At 44.3% G+C, this 20,880-nt stretch overlaps 1 protein-coding gene across 1 annotated transcript in view; it reads left to right on the top strand.

The window, feature by feature from the left end:
* The window catches only part of CSMD2 (CUB and Sushi multiple domains 2), a 328,671-nt gene that overhangs the window by 22,215 nt on the left and 285,576 nt on the right, over nucleotides 1–20,880 (top strand). Inside the window, 1 exon segment of the mRNA XM_009634976.2 lies at nucleotides 6,565–6,781. Within this exon segment, the coding sequence (XP_009633271.2) occupies nucleotides 6,565–6,781 (217 nt within the window).

Below are 20,880 nucleotides of genomic sequence, written 5' to 3' on the forward strand. Positions count from 1 at the left end.
ATTCTTTCTGGACTTGGCAGTAGTGGCATGAGCTGGATTCAGATAAAATGCATGTTCTTTGCCCTTGCATTCTTCAGTTTATCACTCCATGTGTTCAGAGAGAAAAAGGCACTGGCTATCTGAGATGTAAATCATCCCCTTGATGATGTTCTTGGATCCTCTGGCTTTTGATTAAAAGTTATAGTTAATGGAATGTCTCTGCATTATTTATTACCCAGAAGGCTTTGATATAAGACTGTAGGTTAAGTTAAAACTGTGAAAAGGTGAATACTTAAGGAAACAAGGCTTAGATTTATGAAGTGTGAAGGTACTTTCCCTATTTGTTCACTTAAATTGTGTGAGCAAAAGAGTCAAAGCTAGGCTATGGGTAAACTACTTATTTGTGATCGTCTGTAATGATTTAGAAGGCTGCTGTGTCAGGAAGCATAATTAGTTGCTGAAAAATGATTCAAAACAATAAACACTGGGAAAAGGAATATTTTCCCTATTTAGATGGCAGATCAAACAACATTTTAAAAAAATTGGATTTCTTAAAGATAAGCTGTTCAATACAGGGGTGAGTTTTTAGTATGTTCTTCTTGGGGAGAAGGTTGTGAAAAGACCTGTGTGAAGATGCTGGCCGGGAACATCTCGCTACCCGCTCCTGACACCCCCTGTTCTGAGGCCTCTTCAGAACAGGGCTTCTGTGCCTTCGTGTGAAGGGGAGCGCTCAGTGGGCACCCGGGGTGTTGATCCTGTCCTGGGGCATGTACCCAGCTGTGTGCGAAGCTGCATGAGTCCTGGGTGGCTTCACAGGTGCTGTCCCACAAAGAAAGCTGGCGTGCTTCTGCACCAAGTTTGGCTGGTTTAACTGCGCGTCTCCATCCTCGGGCTCTACCCCACTCACCACAGCCTCCAGATGTGCTCCCAGGGGATGCTGAAGACCTACGTCAGCATTTGAGTGCTGTTTCTGAGCTGGGATCTAGTGTCCTGGTTTGAAGAACTTTATACTCTGGACAGTAATGTAAATAGGAAAAAAATTGAGAAGTTGCTGATGTATGAGCAGGATTTGCCCCTTGTATTTTAGGCCAGGATGGAATGTGTTCGTGTGTCTGCAGGATATGGATTTCGGCTTTCTTGGGGAGAGTTTTTTTATGTTCATCTTTTTCACTGGATGGGCTAGAACAGCACAAAATAGAAACACTTGTGCCTATGTAACAATAACTAAAGAAAATGACAATACCAAAAACTACTGCATTAAGGAGAAGACAGCCATGTATCACCAACAGATGATACTGCTGAGAGCAAGTCAGTGTATATGATTTGGTATTTGTTCCTTTTGAATTGTGCAGTGACCATACATCGGTGTTTGCTAAATTAGATTTCTGCTGAGAAACAAAGTGCATCAACTTACATTTTCGGAAGCACTTCAGAAATAAATTCTGTTTCCCTCTCTAAAGTATTGCTTCCTCAGATACTAATACGGTGTAAATCAACATAGTTAAAATACTTCCTTGATTTACACCACCATGGATCTGGCCTGGTAGGTTTGAGGCATCGAAAGTAGGTGGAAGATGATGTTTTGTACCCATTTCCTTTGCACTTGTAATGTCAGGCAATGCCTTTGTTTGTTATTTAGCTTGACAACTTGATGAAGGTTTGTAGTGACAGAATTTGAATGTACAAGTTTATGTGAGTCTGCAGAGCTGCTGGAATTCTACATCAAGTGATGAAGCCCAGTCCCAGCCAGGGGCTCGACGGGTACAGCAGCCAGGACAGCTCACTCCTGCGTGTGTGTTGCTTATTTGAAGGGAACACCAGAATTCTGTTGCTATGAATGTGCTGGAATGATTGAGTTTGTGTACGTAACCTGGTTTGGTTTGGTCCGTGTGCAGTGACCATCGTGGCTGCCAGTCATGAGACACTGAAGACATGAAAACCAGTTAATGCTGCCTACGCTGTAGTCATCGGGGGGTGAACTGGTTCTGCCCCAGAACTCAGCTAGCTGCGCTGCGTTAGACAGAGGCCACTCTAAAGCTGGAGTGACTGACACGAGAACAGTCCCGTGCTCGTGTGTCTAAACAACGTCAGATGTACAAACCTCCCACTAGCTCCTATCGCCTCTCATGTAGCTTGTACTGTCAGAAGAAGTCTTGGGGTTTGAGTACAAGGACATTCTTCCTGCCTGCCTTGTGGCAAGAGGCTGATCGATACCTGGAATGAAGCTTGAGGAGTTTGCAACTTTGCCGCTTAAGTAAAAGGCAGCCAGAGCTGTATTCAGCTGATACTTTTTGCTTAAATGTCCAGTCATGTTAAGTTTTGTGGCAAGTGGATTAACTGTGTATTATAAACTGCTGCAGGCAGCCCATATTTCTGTTAGAAATGCAATTCTTCCATGAGCGTATGGCAAAGTAAATATTTCATCGTTGTTCTCGTGCATGGGAGCCAGAAGTGAAGCTGATTGGGCTTGTTTACGTTGCTCAGGCAGGGTATTTGCACAAACCAGGTGTTGTAAGTAAAGACTGAGAAAGCTGACTTTTAAGCTCCGTTGTGGAGGAAATGGTCGTGCCCTCGGATAGAGATATTTCTGTGCAAAGCCCCAAGCCCTCCACCAGTGTGGGTTTCCTCGGGTTGTGGTTTTTTCTTCCCCCTTAGATTGCAATCCTGTTGGAGAAGGGCTCTGCCCACTGAGCAGTGCCAAGTATGAGAATGCCTTTGTCCTTGTCTGGAGACTTTAAGTGCTACTGCAATAAAATTACACTGATGCATTAATTAAAAAGATATACTCTCATAATAAACCACTTTCCAGAATTGAAAATAGCAGGTTGCGTTGGCAAAGCACAAGTTAGAATTGGCTCCATTCTCAGACTGGTCATCTCCATCACAAAATAGGACGTGTGCCCACAAATGCATATCCACTGATGAGTTTCACGTTGGTGTTACACCTTCAGAAAGTACAATCCCATGAATAATAGTATTAGAAAGTGGAATATCTACATAAATATTTACACTGCCACCCTGAGCCCTCTGGGGAATGACACCTGGTCCCTTAGCTTTGCATATTTACAACGGTGAACGAGAAAGGTAGCTTTTGAACAGAGAGTGGCAAACAGAGAGAGGGAAATACAACCATTTGGGAAGGATTCTAATTCCTGATACGGGGGCTGATGGTTAATCTAGAGGGGGTGTAAGGAAGGTGGTGCCTGCGTACAGCTTGTCCTGCTGCTGCAGTGTTTCTTGTGGTCGCCTGGCAGAGCCCCATCAGAGCTGAGATACAGGGCAAGGCAAGTGGTTGACTGATCCATGGAGGAAGCTGCTGCATCCCCATTCCTTGAGTAAGGTGCACGGAGGTGCCTCGTGTCAAACTCCTGGGTTGGAGAGAATGCTCCAGGAATTTTGGAAGAACGTGTTGTCCTCTGTCAAATATGAATTCACCTGGAACAGACACCGGCATCGTCCTTTTATACCTTTCTACTTCTTCATGCTCCTGGGCCAAAGGGATAAAGAGAATTGTTTTTGCAAGTCTTCAGAGAAGAAACTGAGTGTTTCCTTGTCATGTACTTTAGAATTTAGATAAGGTTTTGTCAGTCAAGCCTGAGCTGAACTAACTCAAACCTGAAAGCAAATTATAGAGTATGCATAAATTCTCTTGGGCTTCCTGGATCTCTTTCCCGTGCCTGCTGACTTTTTCCAGCAGTGGCCAATATAAATGAAGTTCCCTACTATTACAGTTGATGAAGAATATATTGCTTTCCAGATTGTCAGCTTTAGGAAAACTAATTTTTGTTTGCAATAAGCAATTTTCTTTTAGCTGTGTCCAAGGCACACCTTGGTCAGAATATCTTCAGTAGATTGATTTGATATGACATAAAACTGTCCCGGTTTTCCATTATATATTTGTTTTTCTTCAGCTAGGTTTAAGATTCTGTACATGTCTCTGGCATGCGTTTGTTTTAACTGCTGATTATGCAAGGACAGCATAAATTTATATTGATCTTAAAGCTTGTTGTCTTTCATATGACCTTGGAAGTGTTTGGAACAACATCTCTCTGACCTTGAATTTATTTTCTGAACTTCATGCAACATCAGTAGCTTTTATGCCATCAGGAAATGGAGAGATGCAGCCTCTTTAATTTCCCAATTTCCTTAAATTGTTCTGATGACATTTATTTATGACTAAAATAAAAAATGCGCAGCAGAGACAGATTCAGTATCCCCCCACTGCCTATTGAGTGCTAGTCTGGTTGAGGAAAAGAGGATGAGGTTGAATTTTAGAGAACTGAAGCTTGTCGATCTTCGGCAGTCCTCAAGTTATTAAACCAACCCAGCCCCGACTTTACCACCAGGTGATAACCGTAACGTTCTCAGTCCTGCGCAGCCTTCTGGCACCAAGCTAATGCATCCCTTCGGTGAACTCTACAAATAAATGGAGCTGAAGCGGAGGAGGGAGGTAGATCTCGCTCCTGTGTATATTATGTATTGACACAATGCATGGAGAGGGGCAGATGCCAGGTGCTATAGAAATGCAAAGTACTTCAGTCTGCCCTTGCTAATGATTTGCATACCTAGCTCGGTTTTAGTCCCTGGTGAATTATGGGGCTGTCCTAACTCTCACTGATATAACAAACATGATACGAAAAGATTCCCTGGGTAGTAAATATGATTGACTGTTTTAGATTCATAAAGGTGTGAACTTCATCTCGCAGAGCGAAGTTCCACTAAGCATTTTTGCACCAAAGTAGGTCAATCTAATTATAATTGGCTTTAATGAGCACTACTCTGCAGTTCTTTACCTGTAGCTGGTTGGCACTCAAAAGTGCAAATGCCATTGCTGCCTTTGAAAAAAAGCAATGGGAAATCAAAGAAGCAATTTCTAATTAATTCATTTCAATTTGAAAGCCTTGGTTATCTGCATAAGCAGGGGTAAACAATCCTGCATCAGTAAGAAAAGCCAGAGCAAATGCAGGCAGTGGTGATCAGCAGCCCTGATGCTGGCCATAGGATAAAGGTGAAATTCCGCTTTTGGTCTCACAACCTTGCAAACTGCCTGGAATTTGGCTTTGCTGTGGAGGAGTTAACCCCAGTAAAGCCAGTAGGAGCTATACCATTTGGAGTGAATTTTTCTTTGTGCCTCAATAGACATTCGGGTAAAGTAGCAGTGAAGAGAGAGGAAAACCCTAAGGAGAATTTGTCATTTAAGCTGTTCCCAAAACACACATATGTACCTGCTTCGCCAGAGAGAGAAAAAATCTCATACATCCAGAAATTGTACATCGTGGCACTTTATCTTTGGGATGGAGCCCTCTCAGGTGCTGCTCTGGGGAAGGAAAATGGCTTTGAGGGAGGTGTTCAGCATTTAGCTGGTGGGTACAGGACTGGGCTTTTGTTCTCAGAAGATGTAGCTCGACAAGCAACTCCTTAGGAATGCTGATGGGAAGACGTTTACTGTGTGGTGAGCCTGCATGAGGAGCTGAAACCTTTCAGAACTAGGGGAGAGAAAACAAAGCAGCCTGGGAAGGCTGTGTCTAGCCAACAAGCTTTCCTGTGTCCCCCCATCGGGTCTAGCAGGGGTCTGCAGTGTTACTGGTGATGGCAGCTCTGGGCCACAGTCCGTATTGCTTTGCAGGGGCACAGTCACCGGTTTGGGGTGCGCAGACCAGAGACCGAGTGGGAACGTGCCTCTTCCTTACGTCAGTCTGCATGGAAAGGCCCTGTATAAAACCCATCGGCTCTTCCCCCTGCTAGGAGGTAGTTTCAGGCTAGTGAGCAACGTTTACCTGAAAGGGGGACAAAAGAACCACTGTTCTAAGAAGTTGCAAGGGTTTGGGGTTTTTCTTTGGGTTTTATTCCAAATAACTGTTTGAGAAGGGTTGGTTTGTTAAAGCCTTTGAACTGTGTCCTGCTCTTTCTGGAGTCAGAACAACTTTAATTTCTGCTCTTTTGCCATTCAGTTTTCATGCAGTCTGGTCCAGACAGATGACTCGCGTGGTGACTCAGTCCCTCATTAGGTATTATGGCCGCTACAGTTCTGGGCCTGTCAAGGTGACGGGGGGTCTGCCTCTGTCTGCACAGCTGAACCCTGATCTTCTGACTCTTGTTCAAGTGTAACTAAGGGTAAAAGAGATGGTCAGCTGTGGCCTTGCTATTCTGGTTTTGTCATGGCCTCTGAACCCCTCGTGCCTGAGGTACCCGGCATGGCAAGGCCCTCTGGAAACATGTTCAATCCCTTCACGCGCAGTGTATAACGAAGAGTGTATTGGGCTTTGTTGTGGGCTGGGAAAGGATGTCAAAGTAAGCGTCTGCTTCCCAGTTACAGTCAGCAGCTGTCAGTGTAATCCAGCTGTAATTAGCCTGTTATGTTTGCAGCTAGAGGGAACAGCGCCCGAGAGATGAGTATCTGGGGTCCAGGTTCTTGCAGGGAGGACTAAGATGGAGCTTTAGATTTTTACCTTTATCTGTTCCCTGGGACCATGAACTGAAAAGAAATTCAGTGAACAGAATCCTGTATGATTTGTTTTGATGGTGAAGATATTAAACGTGTACCCTATACTGTTTGACTTGTACTTTTGTCTTTTCTCTTGCCAGCCCAGAACTGCAGTCACATTTTGCAGGGCCCAAACGGGACAATACAGAGTCCAGGCTTTCCATATGGATATCCAAATTATGCAAACTGCACGTGGACAATCACTGCTGAGGAGCAGAACAGGATACAGCTGGTTTTCCAGTCCTTTGCGTTAGAGGAAGATTTTGATGTATTATCTATCTACGATGGACTGCCTCAGCAGGGGAATCTGAGAACAAGGTACATTGTTCGTAACAGTGATGTTTATAAACACGTGCCCATTTCTGCCACTGGGATTAAATCTAGGTTGGAGGTTTATGCTGCAATAAACTGGGAGTGCTTCTTCATGAGCAGTTCTTAGAGCTGTTTTGATTTCTTATCTCTGATAAGGTTTGAAATGTTTCTCTGAATGCTTGACAGTAATGATTTATCAAGAGTCATTCTAGACATCCGGAGAAGTTAATTAGAAAATGGAGCAAGAGGAAAGCAGAGCTAATGTGCAGAGGAGCTTCCCTCGATCCAAAAGAGATTCTCTGAGTGGGAGGATGGGTAATGGGTTTCAGTTTATAGCTCTGCCAAATGCTTTGTGGGTGCATTTGGGTAATTCCCTAACCTGCAGTCTGTTCACCAGCTGGACAGGGGTGATATTCTCTCATATCTGACTGAAGTGTCGGATCTTTAGGGGTAAGGAGTTATTGAGTAATGTAGTTTAATATGAAGACTCTCCATGGATTCTAATCTCTGAGAGTTTCAGGTACCATCCCGGTATTAATAAAAAGTTAAATGAGAGTCTGACTCTGGAAAAAAAAAAAAAGTCTTGCTGTGGTAGCAAATGTTATATGACATATTGGGCTTCTGCATTTGAAGGAGTCAAAATATCTCAGACCTCCAGATCTGAGGCATAGATGAAATCAGCTTGGTGACTTGTGACATGACTGCTGTTGTCTGATGTGGTGTCTGATTGCAGCTGAAGTCTGACAGTAATACATTCAAAAAGCAATAGAAACAGTGGCAGCATCCAGTGTTAGAATCCCTGGTAAGGGTATTATAGTCATGGACAGTCCTGGAAACTAATTTTACTTCAAACCACTGTAGTTTAGGACAGATCCTTTGACCTCAGTGTCTTGTCTAACCCAACTGGAAAATCTGAGTTAAAGCAGCACTGGTGAAAATCAGCTCCTTAAGCAGATGATTTCAGTTATGCAAATAAATCATATCTTCATCTTGCAACTGTGCTTGAGAATCATCTTAATTATGGGACCTCATCATTTAATCAGAAGGTAGCATAGTGCTTTGCTTCGGGTATTATGTAAAGGATGCCTACATCTGGTATAAAATTCCACTCAGGGAACTTTGTATGGTGAGTAGGCAATGCTGCTCTTGCCCTGAGAAGCCCCCTGGCAAATTGCTTTGCTCATTGACAGTGCCAGATGTTTTCTTTTGCCCTCTAGATGTCAGTGGGAGGTTCCGCTGAAGAAGCAAAATCTATGAATGAAATTAATTCAGAATTAGGGTCATGGTGGAGTAAATTAGTAAGACACTGTAGATAAGTTGCATCCTGGTATTGCTGAGCTACTTGTAAGCATGATGCGATTATAGGTAGAAGTAACGGAAAGGGCATCTTCCTACCATTGACCAGTACAACAAAACGCTGGGATAGAGCTTGGGTACTGTCCTGCTAATTTGTAGCCCTGTGCAGGAGGAAGGTGAGGAGACAGATAAGGTCCTCCCTCTGCATCACCGGTGAACTTCACGTGCAACTTGGGTAGGTAAGTGTAAGTTGTGGGATGAAACCAGGAGCACAAAGCAATGTGAGAACGTTTCATCTCTAATGAGGAGACGAGGTGTTCAGGAAATGGTGTGTATTTAGTACAGTGGAGGACAGTGAAATAAATGGAAGTAAAAAAGACACTGAGGAGGCTTTCTAGAGGTCTGAAAGCACTTACAGAGGGCTTACAGAAGTAAATGAGATCTGGACTCTTGCATGATGGACGCTTGCATTCTTCCCCTGGACGTGACTAGTGACTTCAAAACCTGGAACTTGCTCCTCTCTGCTGTTTGGTGTCTCACTTCTTTGTTCATCACATTTTTTTTTTTTGTACATCAATCTCACCTCATTAAACTCGGTAGCTGTTCCCCAGCATTGGGTTTTTTTTTCTCTTTCTTTTTTTTTTTTCCCTGTGGCTATCAATTTTGTTTTTTCTCAGACTGCTTTCCAAATGTACTCAATTCATCATCGAAGTGCAGCGCTCAAAGATGGATGACCATGCGTCATTCATCAAAGCTCACGCTACCAGGAGGCAGGCCAAAATAAGCTGTAAGCAAGTGTAAAAGAAGTGGGGGGAAAAAAGCATGCTTGCGTAGAGGTGGTGGTAACTGATGTGTTCAGTGTGTTCAAGGCTGATCAACGAAACGCTGAACAGAGAGGAACTGTATCTCTTTGCTTCTCCCACTCTTGAGCTTATGCTGGTGAGCGTCACTGTTTCAGTAGGTGGTGCCTGCTTGACTGGGAGAAGGGAATGGCCTTGCTGTTGATGACGTTTTCTTGTGAGGGATAGAGAACGGTTTGTTGTCTCAGTACCCTGCTGTTCCATTTAAGCCATACATTCCTAAGAGCTTCCTTGGCCTGATGTGTGTCAGTGTCATGTCTATGTGGGTTTCGGAGAAGGGGTTAATAATTGTGTTCTTTGTGTGCTGGCAAACACCCTGTTGTCTTGCAATTTAATGTGGTGTGAAAGTTCCCTAATAGAATAACAGCAGACCTAATCCAATGAGACATTTGCTAATAAACTGCTTTACTGTATATTAGGGAATTTGCGTTGTGCGCTTGTGATGAGTATGTGAATATTAAACGCGTTTCAGTGTCTTAATTTAGACATCTAGGGCTGTTGTCATCTTTCAGTGCCATGACTTTGCTTTGTTTGCTAAAATCAGAGCTTGCTTCTGAGTTCTTGCCCCTTCAGCTTCTCTCAAATAATTCGTTTTTTCCCAGCACGCTGGCTATCAGCAGGGACCGCTGTAACAGAACCTTCTTTGAAACCCAAGAACAGCGATGGCTGCAGATCTGTCTCTCCCTTGACCTGAGAGTTACACGTTTTCACGAGTTCACGTGAGATTTGTAACTTCCCCTTGGTGCCTGTATGTGGCTTTCCCTTCTCTTGAGCAGCGTTTGTGCTCGTTACGCCAGACCAAACTCTCCCAAATGCTCACCCTTCAAGTTCCTAACTCTTCCGAACCGCCAGTGGGAGCGGAGGGATGCGCATGGAGGCCCGCGCCGAAAGCTGCGGTTGCTCACGAACAGTCTGCGAGTCCCCCGTGTGCCTCGCTGATTGTGCCATTGTTACGAGGAGGCGCCAATCAGGTCACCTTCCTGATTGGCTTCCCACCGCGCCGGGCTTAGAAGCTCAGCAGAGAGACCTGACTAAAATGCGAATATTTGGAGTTATTTATGGATCTAACTTTGCGATGGGATTTGGGAGACTCTTTGCACCTTTTTGCCAGACTGTTGTTATGTGACATAACCAGACAGTAGTTAACAAGGAAACCACATGACATCCTCAAGCTTTTTCATCTGCTGCTGATAACTCGCAGGACGCTTTTAATGTGAGAATCTTAAATTAGTTGCTCATTTCCTTATTTGAAGTTTCAGGCTTGCGCTCAGATCCAGGGAAAATATATTTAAAATATATCTGGTAAGTCAGTCATTTCACTACCTAATGCTGTTTTCCTGAAGGACTGGTCAATTTAGAAGATAAGTTTTGGGGGTTTTTTGCCTCCAAAGATGTTTAAAACCCCTTTGGAAGGCCCCAGGGACAGAGTCTGTGATCGTTTTTACCAGGAGAGACTGCTCACTTGTGTATGTGCAAAAGCAATGCTGCAGTAACTGTTATGATCCTACAGCCCGTGGGCTTTCCATCCCACATGATGTGGGTACGTAATTGCGTTGTCTGCTGGTCTGCCTTTCCTGTTCAAAGGAAATGTGTCAATGATACTGAACTTATGTGGCTGAGAAAATGTTTGAGCCAGTGTATCAAGAGAAATAAGTCTTTATTATAGCTAGACCCGCAGTAGTGCAGTTTGTGTTTCCACAGAAGTTACTAGGGGGTGTAGATTTACACAGCTGTGAGGAACTTTCCCATCCTGATGTCTACGGAGTGTGTAGGGTTAGAGAAAATGTTTGCAAATCATTAGTTCAATAGCTTTGTGCTTAAAGAAGAAATCTATACTGCCTTCAGCTCAGCGGCACTGTGAAGAGCTTACCTTCTAGCTCCCGTCTCGCCGTGATGCGCAGCGTCTTCTGCTGAAGTTGCTGTTGCTTATTAGAGGCACTCATCCTTCTGCCCCGACAAATGACTGCGGAGGTGAGAGGAGGATTGCCATCAATATGCTGTATAAGCAGTTAAAAATCCTGTGATCTCTTTGGCCATATTTAATTGACTGAAAGATTAAGTATTTTGTTTGAACTTAAAATTATGTGATACTCGTGATAAGCATTGAATTATCTACAGGGGTGACCTATTTACAGCTACAACAGGAATACCTGTATCTTGCCTGTTTCTCCTTGATAACCTTTTAATTACTCTTTGAAAAATTGGACTGGGTGACTTGTACTTAATTACCAATCAAGAGAACAAAGCTTTTGATCTTAAAAAGAATGGAAGGGAGGAGGAGAGGAGGAGACAAAGGGAACAGCGAAGGAGAGAATTCCCCCCATGTGCCATATGCTCTCGCCTGCAGAGATGCAAACCTGGGTTAAAATAACATTCCGGGCTTCTGGCTTCACGGGTACTGGATTTGCTGGGGTTCGGTGCTGATAAAGAAGTTCCTGGAGAAATAGCATTTGCCATCTGATAATACGCAGAAGTTATATTAGGATTTTGTGTTGAGTCACCTTTGGTTCTGTGACATATTCCTGTGTAGCTACCTCCTATCTCCAAGGTGACTACAGTTCTTTTTACTAAGGATAAAGATAAATAAAATGGAGGGCCAGCTAAATCCTTTTGTCATCTTTAGTGAACTTCAGAATCCTACCTCCCTTTTCCCCTTAGCAGTCTTCTGTCACTTCACATTAACTCCATGGGAAAAAAAAAAACCACAACAAAAAAACCCCCACTTAAATTTATGTTCTCTGCTTTGTAGAATAAAATACACTTGCTTTCCCCTGAGAAGCCACTTGTTTGAGCTGCTCCAGTGGCATGAGGGCCTTTTGCCAGTGGCCCTGTTGCTTTGTTCTGAGGAAGTGCTGAATATTTAAACTTTGTCTCTGAGATAATTGCTGGAACTACATCTGAAAGTCCAGGAAAGCTAATGGAGTTAATGCAACTGCATCTAGGGCTGTTCAGTTCCCAGAGGCTGTACGTGATTTTTCCGTATTTATTAGGAGAGTGTGCATCAGGATAAGTGATAAAAGCTGATGATTAAATCGGGGTGGGAGCTTTTTCCCTGCCTCCGTGCTGAATGCAGCAGGTTTGGGAGGGGGCCTGACGGACCTGTCTGCAGCCCCTCGGGCAGATGGGGGGGTAAGGTGATGGGGTAGCTTTGGTCCTGGTTTCGGGGTGAAGGGGTCTGCTCTCTCGTGACAGTGCCCATCCTGTACGAACACAGCTTGTCTGCAGCAAGGCCTGCCGTCGCTTCTGGCCTGCACCGTATCTGGCAAAATAGGATCTTGTTGAAAATTGGAACCTCTTATTCGTGGTGACGAATACTGGTTGGGGAAGTGGTTCCCTGACTGGTGGTTGTCCTGCATTTTGTTGGACTACAGAATTTTTTCTGGGTATGGGGTCCAGGGGGTTGGTGGTTGTTGGGCCTTAAGGTGTTGCTGTTACTCAAATAATATTTTATTTTCAAAATGGTTTTTGTTTTCCCTCTAAACTACAGGTTAACCATGTTATAGGTAGAATCTACTAGCAAACCTTGACAATGACTCTTGCTCCTTATTAAGGTATGCTAAGCGTATTAAGTGTAGAAAGATTTTCTATAATTGCACAACATCTAATAGATTTTAATTAAGACTCTGCGCTGGAACAGTCTGCTTTTGATAGATCTGTGAGCACTGGATTCCATTAGTAATTGAGGTAGGTTTTAACGGGTGAATTTCGGTGGTATGTGGAAATTCCGGGGAGGATCGTCGTGTCCTTAGTCTTCCATGCCCAAGTTGATGCAACTCATGGAAGGCTCCTGTTCCTTTACGTTGAGCTTTGGGTGGGAAGGGAGGGGAAATGCCCATGAAAGGCCCTGCTGTAGGTGCTGCCGATCTTTGCTGGTCAGCGGAGTCCGATGCGCTGTGCACTGAGGCAGCAGACGGGCGTTTTATCGGGCTCTGCCGTTTACCTCCTCTTGCATAAGGCACCACGCTTCCCTCCTCAGCTTTTCCTCTCGCAGTTTATCTGCGTTGTCTGACAGCACAGGGCTTTGCTTTTGGTAATACAAAATAGTTGCCGAAGCCCAGGATCATACATGTTTCTCTAGATCCCTCTAGCTGATGGTTGCTTTTACTTCAGGTGCACTGTGAATCCAGTGACTGCAAGCCTTTTAGACAAGAGGCGTACTGTGAAATCGGGATGGGATCTGATGTGGGATCCCTGTAGACCCTGCAGTGCCCACAGCTGCGGCGCTCCAGGTAAATCACATCTGCCTGGCGAGATCTCCCAACGGCTTTTGGGGGCTTGCTCCTTTCCCTTATCAACGATGGCTGATGATAAGGCGCTGTAAGACAATAGCTGCTGGTGCGCTGCTAATAACCGTTCTATACAGAGCAAGTTTATCATCTTTTTGTGCACGTATGTATGTGGTGTTTAAAGCGATACAGTCACAGATATGTTTAGTCATCTCATTTATTTTGGACAGAGCTGCTTTTATTCTTTTAGTTAGCAGGAGTGGCAATTTACAAAACCAGGGCGTGAGCTTTTGGGGTTAGAGCAAGAGAGATTAGATATTTTATTTTATTTTTTTTTTAGTAGTGGAGGGAGAGAAATTGAACTAACCTATAGCCCTTGCCACAGTGCTTCTCATTTTTAAATTACAGTGCTTTGAGAAGGAACAGGTCTACTGTATTGTCACAGAAGGGAGAAAGCAGCACGGGGCAGGTCAGTGAGCCGCCTTCGGCAGCACAGTGAGTTACTAGCCGTTAGCTATTAGCAACTGGGCAACCCAAGTTCAATTACTGGGCTACTGCAGAACTGCATGGTGAGAGGGTGACTACAGTCTGATCCTGCTTGCGTAAGAACAAAAAGTCTCTTGACTTTATTAGTACAGAATTGGGTCTCCAAAAATAATTTCACTTTTAGTCAATAGCTATTGACATCAGTTAGCAGCAAGATGGCCACTTTCCTCACCGATCATTAGTGTCAGTCTCCCATGAAGAGGATGCTGAGAGCAGCACCGCAAAGCGACGGACGTGCAGAGGCGGCGATGGAAGCAGCGCTGGGACGCGCTGGTGATCCCTCCCAGGAGCAGATGTCGGGTGCGTGGCTGAGCCTTGTTCTGAGCCCGGCAGCTGCTCTGCTCGGTGGCATTGGGCAAATGGCTTGTTTCAAGTTTTCCCACCTGCAAAATGCCATACTGTTTTATTTTTGCAAGTTAAATTTGCCAAATGCTTCAAAGCCTCCAGTGGGAGGGTCTGGATGCTGGGGGGCAGGGAAGGAGAATCCAAGTAGCAAACAGAACGAAGTTCACAGCCATGCCTCTTAAAATCTATTTTCCTGAAGGAAGGAAAAATGTGTGTGCTCTCATGTTACCTTTGGAATGCAGTGAATCTTTAGGTCAAGAAGTTTTTATATCCATAAGGTCTGACCTTGAGAGTTTCTCAGGCAAAGCACCTCTTTACACAGTGTATATTCCCCTTTTATCAAAATTAATGGAAGCCTACAGGAGATGATACAGCCTTCCTAGATCGTTGCAGATACAATGACATTGTGGAGCGCTATTACTTGCAGTCTCAAATAGAAAATTGACAAATCTTCAGTGCCCATTGACTCCAATTCATTACGCTCCTGTTGGGCGGCAGAGGGTGGCCCGGCTCCTTTTAGGCTGTTCAGAATTGGATTTTGGTGTGCTGCGAGAGCAACTGCTGACATCTGGTCCTTTTTCTTAATAAAGAATGTAATTGTCTGTTTGCAATTTTGTAGCTGTTTGGAAAACATAAAGGCTTCTGCTGTCCAAAGATGCAGTAATTGTCCTTACTTCTTTAGCGATTTTTATATTTAGGCTTACAGCTGATTAGAGCTGCTATAGTGGAATAAAAGGTTTAGGAAGGAGATAAATATTTTCATTTGAACTGTTCGGTAGCTTATGTTGTCACTGATCCATGTGTAAATGGAAGTGTGAAATGCTGTTGTTCTAGCATTTTTATATAATATTTTTTATTTTTTAGCTATTGAAATTAGGTCCTCACTGAAGTTGTTCCTGGTTTATGTGGTGAGGGGGGAGTATGGGAGCAGAAAGCAGTGGCTAGCACCGGGACAAGCAGGAGCTCTGATCCTGCTGGGTTGGAACCCAGGGCTTTTCACCTCGTGCGCCGTGCGTTACTGGGCTCCCCTGCTAAACATCAGCAGTTTGCAACATCTCTATCTCGTTCCTGCTCGACATTCAGCATTCACACAAGGTGCAAGTGGATAGAGAATTAGATAGGACTTGAATCAATATTACAGTCTTTTTGGATAAATCTTCATTGGCAGGAACGATGGGATTTGTTTAATTTTTTTATCATACCACACATCTTCTATAAATCAAATTTCTTATTAACCTGCTTGTTTTGGACTGCTCTGGCTACAGAGGACAACTTGTATTGGTTTTGTTCCATTTGGGTGCTGCTCTTTGACTCTTAGCTTTATAGAAAGCGAAGTTCTACTGTTTCTTTCTCGTCTGTTGCCAATAAATTCTATTTTATTTATTATGTGTTGTTGTAAATTAAAATCTTAAAATCCCTGCATTGTGGTGGGAAGTGAGACTGTAGTTTGTGTGGAAAACCCCCTGATGGAGCCAAGCTGGCTGTCCTGGGACCACGTAGGCAGAACAGTGCTTGCATGACGCTGCGGCTGAATGTTCCCTTGGGGGGGGAAGTAAAGATTCTCTCAGTACTGATGATGAAAGTCTAATTCAAACCCTGATTTTGTATGCATAAAGAGTAAAAGGGATGCACAGCCTTGGCAGCTGAGACCTGCGTTCGCTTTGCGTGTCAGCTTCGGCTCTTTGCAGTTGTACAGCTTTAGCTGTTTTAGCCTAAAAACTTGTAGCAGGCGAGCGACGTACCTGGGAGCAGAGCCATGGACTTGTGACTTCCAGCGCTGTGGTTTCAAAAGCTGCCTCCCAGCTGAATAAGCTCGAATGAGTTAGAAAGGAGTGTTTCTGTTCAGAATGCTGCTGGCCTGAGAACTTTTGTGTTTACTCTGCCTTTCATAGAATCACAGAATCATTTGGGTTGGAAAAGCCCTTTAAGATCACCAAGCCGAACTGTTCCCCTACCCCTGCCATCCCACTACTAAAGCCTGGCCCTCAGCACCACGTCTGCCCAGCTTTTAAATCCCCCCAGGGATGAGGACTCGACCCCTTCCCTGGGCAGCCCCTTCCAGAGCCTGACAACCCTTTCTGTGAAGAAATTTTCCCCAATGTCCAACCTAACCCTGCCCTGGCACAACTTCAGACCATTTCCCCTCGTCCTATCGCCCATTACCAGGGAGTTCTTGCATTTAAAGCTGTTGTGAACGTTCGTGTCTGCTTACATTTAAAGTTCTTTAGGCTGTAGGACGCTGGTTTTGCACAGCGTGCAGCGGAAGAATTCACGTTACCAAAGGGCTGGTGTGACTATCGGGGTATTCGTGACACCTCGGCATGGAAATGCTTTCTGGTTGCTCTCCGGTCACATTGCACTTAGTGATAAGCCTTGTCTGATTTGCAGGGGGTTCCGAGAACTTATTTTTCCTACTGACTAGATTTCACACCCCTGATACCCATTTTTTTTTTTTTTTTTTAAGAAAGCTAGAAATAACCTAAAACTGCCAAGTTTTGAATTGACACTGCTGAGCCTTACTTGGTTTATATCCAAGCTTGTCTTTGTTTATTCGGAATACCAGCTCAGATTTGCTGAGAGGTTACTAAAGTTTGGTGAACTTCCCTGTGAGTTTCTGTTTTTCTTTTTTTGGTTTGTAATAACAAGACGGAGAATGTAGATGCCAAAGTTTGTCAGAGATCTGCTTGCATCTCGCTGCCACCTGAGAAACTGCAGGAAAAATGAGCTTGGAAGGGACGTGATAAAAATAATAAAGTGAATCCAAGTCCATGGTCTTCCTACTCTATCGCATTGTGGGGAAAATTAAATTTATTGAAATTTAATGCTTAGTACCTGTTCCCAGCTTGAGCCGTGAAGGCCTCATATATTTGAGATGGCTGTGCTGGCTTTAGGCTCTATAAATAGCACTTTTCTAGTGGGAATTGACCCAAACCCCATTTTAAATGAGTGAAGAAATGCATCCAGGCTGGAATGCGAGCCCTGTGGCTGTCCCTACAGACTGTGTTCCTTAATGAAGCCTTGGTCAGTGTCAGAGGCAAGCGAAGGACTCTGGTGGCTTGAGGAATTATACTGGGCTTGGAGAAGGGGAGAAAGTGCAGTTGATTCCTAAATTATGCTGGGACGTGGGGTTTAGATTGTACGAGATTAGATTGGGAGCTGTTTGCAAAGTGCTTGATTAACTTTCTGACACAAGTGCAGGTGTAGTGTGTGTCATCCTGAGCGAGTTTATGGGACAGAGAAAGCTTTTTTTCCTACTTGTGACTGTCTTGGTAAGAATATATATAGTAATGTATGTCAGAGCCAATGGATTATATTATTTTGGAAGCAATTTAATTATCAACCAGCTGGGCAGGGGGGGATGGTTGGACAGTAGAATGGAATAAAATGGGCCATGTGGTGTCGGTTGGCAGCAGAGTAGCTTGGAGTTGCTTGGTGAAATATGAACAGAGAATACACAAGGAGTTACTGCTGCTTGCAACGTGTCTGAAGATATTTGTTCAGGATCTGTGTGTAGTTTGACTTAAATAAAAGCAGCTTGGTTTGGAGCATAAATCATTCCAACAAGTTGAATAAATCCAAATATGAACGGATGCTGTTTTTCTTGTGTTATTACAGTATCCTTTCAAGCTGGCTGAGATTTTTTTTTTTGGTCCAGAGCATCATTTCAGCCTTACAGGGACCAAAATTAAAGGACAACTGTCTAAGTAACACCAGTGAGTTCTGCCTTGCAGACAGAACTGGCTTTTAAATGTCTGCAGTATGCACGAGCTGGAGGTGTTCTCAGATTATGCTCTGCTTGTTTTATTGATGATTAATGAGAACATTTATGGTACCGGTTATTCTGTCAATACGGTTTAAAAAAAAAATTCAAGCTAACATCTCATTGTAATTGCTTGTTTCTTTAATAACGTAATACAGAGAGGAAGGGAGAAAAACTACCAACCACTGGGGAAAAAACTCTGAAGCAGCCAAGCCTGAGGAAATGCTAGCGGAGAGTCAGCTGCCTCCTCAGGTGTGCGTCTTTCATCCACGTTTATTGAAGATAGAGGAAAAGATCTGCACAGCTCTGGCTGAAAATAGAAGGGATCAGATGCGTGGAAGAGGCTGAGGCGGCAGCAGCCTGTGGTACACGGCAGGGGATGAGCCGGGCGGGGAAGTACTGGGTGGCCGGGAGGAGGCTACTGGCCAGACAGCGCAGTGGTGGCATGGAAAGCCCTCCCGGAGACAGGGCTAGCGCCGAATCTTGCAGACAATGATATGTGAGAAAGACAGACCTGTCAGCTTCAGTTCTACTGCACATCTTGAAGTCCGTGTGCCTAGGGCATCTATGCTTTGCTTTTTTGCCAGCTTTGTAAAGTAGTATTTGAAATGCACAGTAATTCTCTTGGGGTTTGGCCCATGATTTGGAGGAGACATTAAACTCCTTCAGGATGAAAGATGACTTCTAAAACTAAGATATTAGTAGGAATGACAAGATGTTTTTTTCCCCCCTGTACTTTACCCTTCCCATCCCTACTTACTTTACTGTACACCCACCAGCAACTGTGTCTAAAGAAAAAAATCTGTGGCCTGAAATGAGATCTGAGATGGGATGGATTGCTGTGGATAAATTCCCTGATCTCTTGCATTTGTTCTTTTATTCTTGACATACGTTCCATGAGGCAGCCTTGAGGAGGACATCTGTGAGTGACCACTGGCTTTGCACATGGCTGCGTTTCCAGCTTCCCCGAAGACTTTAACTCCTAAACATATTCGCATACGTATTTCTGAAGGTGTTCTCCCTGCAGCAGCTGGAGTACACTGCGTAGACATCCTTTTCATCTGGATGAAGTTGCAAATGTTAATTAATGTCACTCATACTCATTTTTTTCAGAGGAAAGATGGCACATGTTTAGCCTGTTGCTGAAGCCAGCGAGTTTCCTCAATGCTGTGTGCACGTGAGCCGGCTGTCTGGCTGAACAGGGCAGATAAAACTTGATTTAAAGTCAATTGGAAGTTGTCGGGCTCTTCCTGTTGGCCCCAGCTGATAATGGATTAGTTGGATACTCCATGAATGCACCTTTCAAATGATTTCAGGTTGACTGCTGCCTTGTTAGCTGGGCGCACAGTGTGAAGGAGGACTTGCCTGCTCATTCCAGACTGTTTTCCAAAGGCTGCTCCAAAGGGCAGCTTTCTGAGCTGTTGTTTCCTCAACACAGAGCCTTAACACCTGGCTGAGCTTGACTGTTGTCCTGGGATAGCGCAGGGGTGTCGGACTACCACTTACAGAACCATGTCATTTAAACTGTATATGGTGAAGAGAGTGGTTCATTTGATGGGAAATTTTCCTTAATAGGTGCCTTTAAATTACATGCAGGAAAAAAATCACTGAAGTATGGTGTAGTGTAATTTAATGCTGGGTTAAACGATGCAATCCAATGCGTTTTCATTAGATGTTCTGAGACACTTCTCTAGCATTTATGTTTTAAAGGCTGTTGGATTGCCAGCTGCAATAACTATTTTGATTGCAGCCTGAGCTGATGGTGGGCATCCTACCAGAAAAATAATGTGCTCTGTTTTAATTATGGCACCTGCAATCTGAAATGGGAGCCTGCGTCACAGCGTATGATAGTTGTACTTGACACAGTGGAACTGTAGAATATGCAACAGATGGAGGTGAGAACCATTTGCAAAGGGTCTGGGATATGGACTGTCCTGGCTGACTGTTCTTCTAGGGCAAAAGAAGCGTTCAGTTGTGAGTTGGACCCGCTGAGCGGAGCAGTCAGTGGGTCTTTGTCTGGTGCTCAACTCCTTCCATATGGTGGCTGGGACAATTTTGCACTGGGAGGGACTTGTGGCATTAGGGAAGATGGTGAAGTACCCCAGAGGCAAGGGGTTGGGCTCCGTGAGGAGTGGAGAGCAGCACGCCCAGACCCCAGGGTGAGGTCCAGGGCCGTATGCTCGTGAGCCTGAGCAGCTGCTGGTGTGCTGAGGGACATTGGTGCCCGTGGCACCATGGAGAACCGGTAGGAGGTGGTGGTTCCAACGGCAGCTTGTTTTTACTGATACCGGTTCTAGCAAAGCTGCTCTGTGAAGCAGATTTTGCTGTTCTGCTGCAAATGGGGAGCCATGGCAGCAGAAATATTTGCAATGTCTGTGGCAAACCCGAGGCGAAGAATGAAGAAGGATGCAAATGGAGTAGAGGATTTCTGTGTTAATTTGTTTTGGTATATTGATTTTTGCCGTACTGTGAAGCAAGGGCAAGCTTATGAAGTGGTATTTCTGGCACTGGTTTAGTTTGGTTCCTCACAGTAGGAGCAGAATTAAGCCAATGAAAAACACATTGAAAATCTCACACAATCAGTGTTGGCTCCAAGCAACTTAAGGGGATAATCACTCAATAATCCATTTGGCCAGAGGTACAGAAGAAATGGAAGATGATTATTTGTGCTGTTATTACTGCCCTCACCTTCTCGTTATGGCCCTTAATAAAAACAAGGAACAGAGTTTGCTGCTTTTCTTCCTCATTAGCGTATATATTTTTTTTTATTGCTACACTAAATAACAGTGATGTCAGAATTACTGTTTCGTGCATGAGGCCGTTGGGGAATGATTTCATATTCTGTCTGCCATCGTGTTGATCCCCGTGCTTTAAATTTGCCTGGGCTGCAGATTTAGGGAGGAAGGCATGAGGACAGCTTACCAGCCAGGTCAAAACAAGGCAGGGCGTCCTGCCAAGCTTGGCTGTTCCTGGGTCTTTGGAACAGGAGCGCTGAGGTTTTACGGGAGTGATTTGTGCGCTGGCCTTGTTAAATCATTGTTTCGTCAAGAGGATATTGCCTGTGCTCCTCCT

This window comes from Egretta garzetta, unplaced genomic scaffold, assembly GCF_000687185.1.
Source record: "Egretta garzetta isolate BGI_Z169 unplaced genomic scaffold, ASM68718v1 scaffold243, whole genome shotgun sequence".
In the NCBI taxonomy this organism is placed as follows: Eukaryota; Metazoa; Chordata; class Aves; order Pelecaniformes; family Ardeidae; genus Egretta; species Egretta garzetta.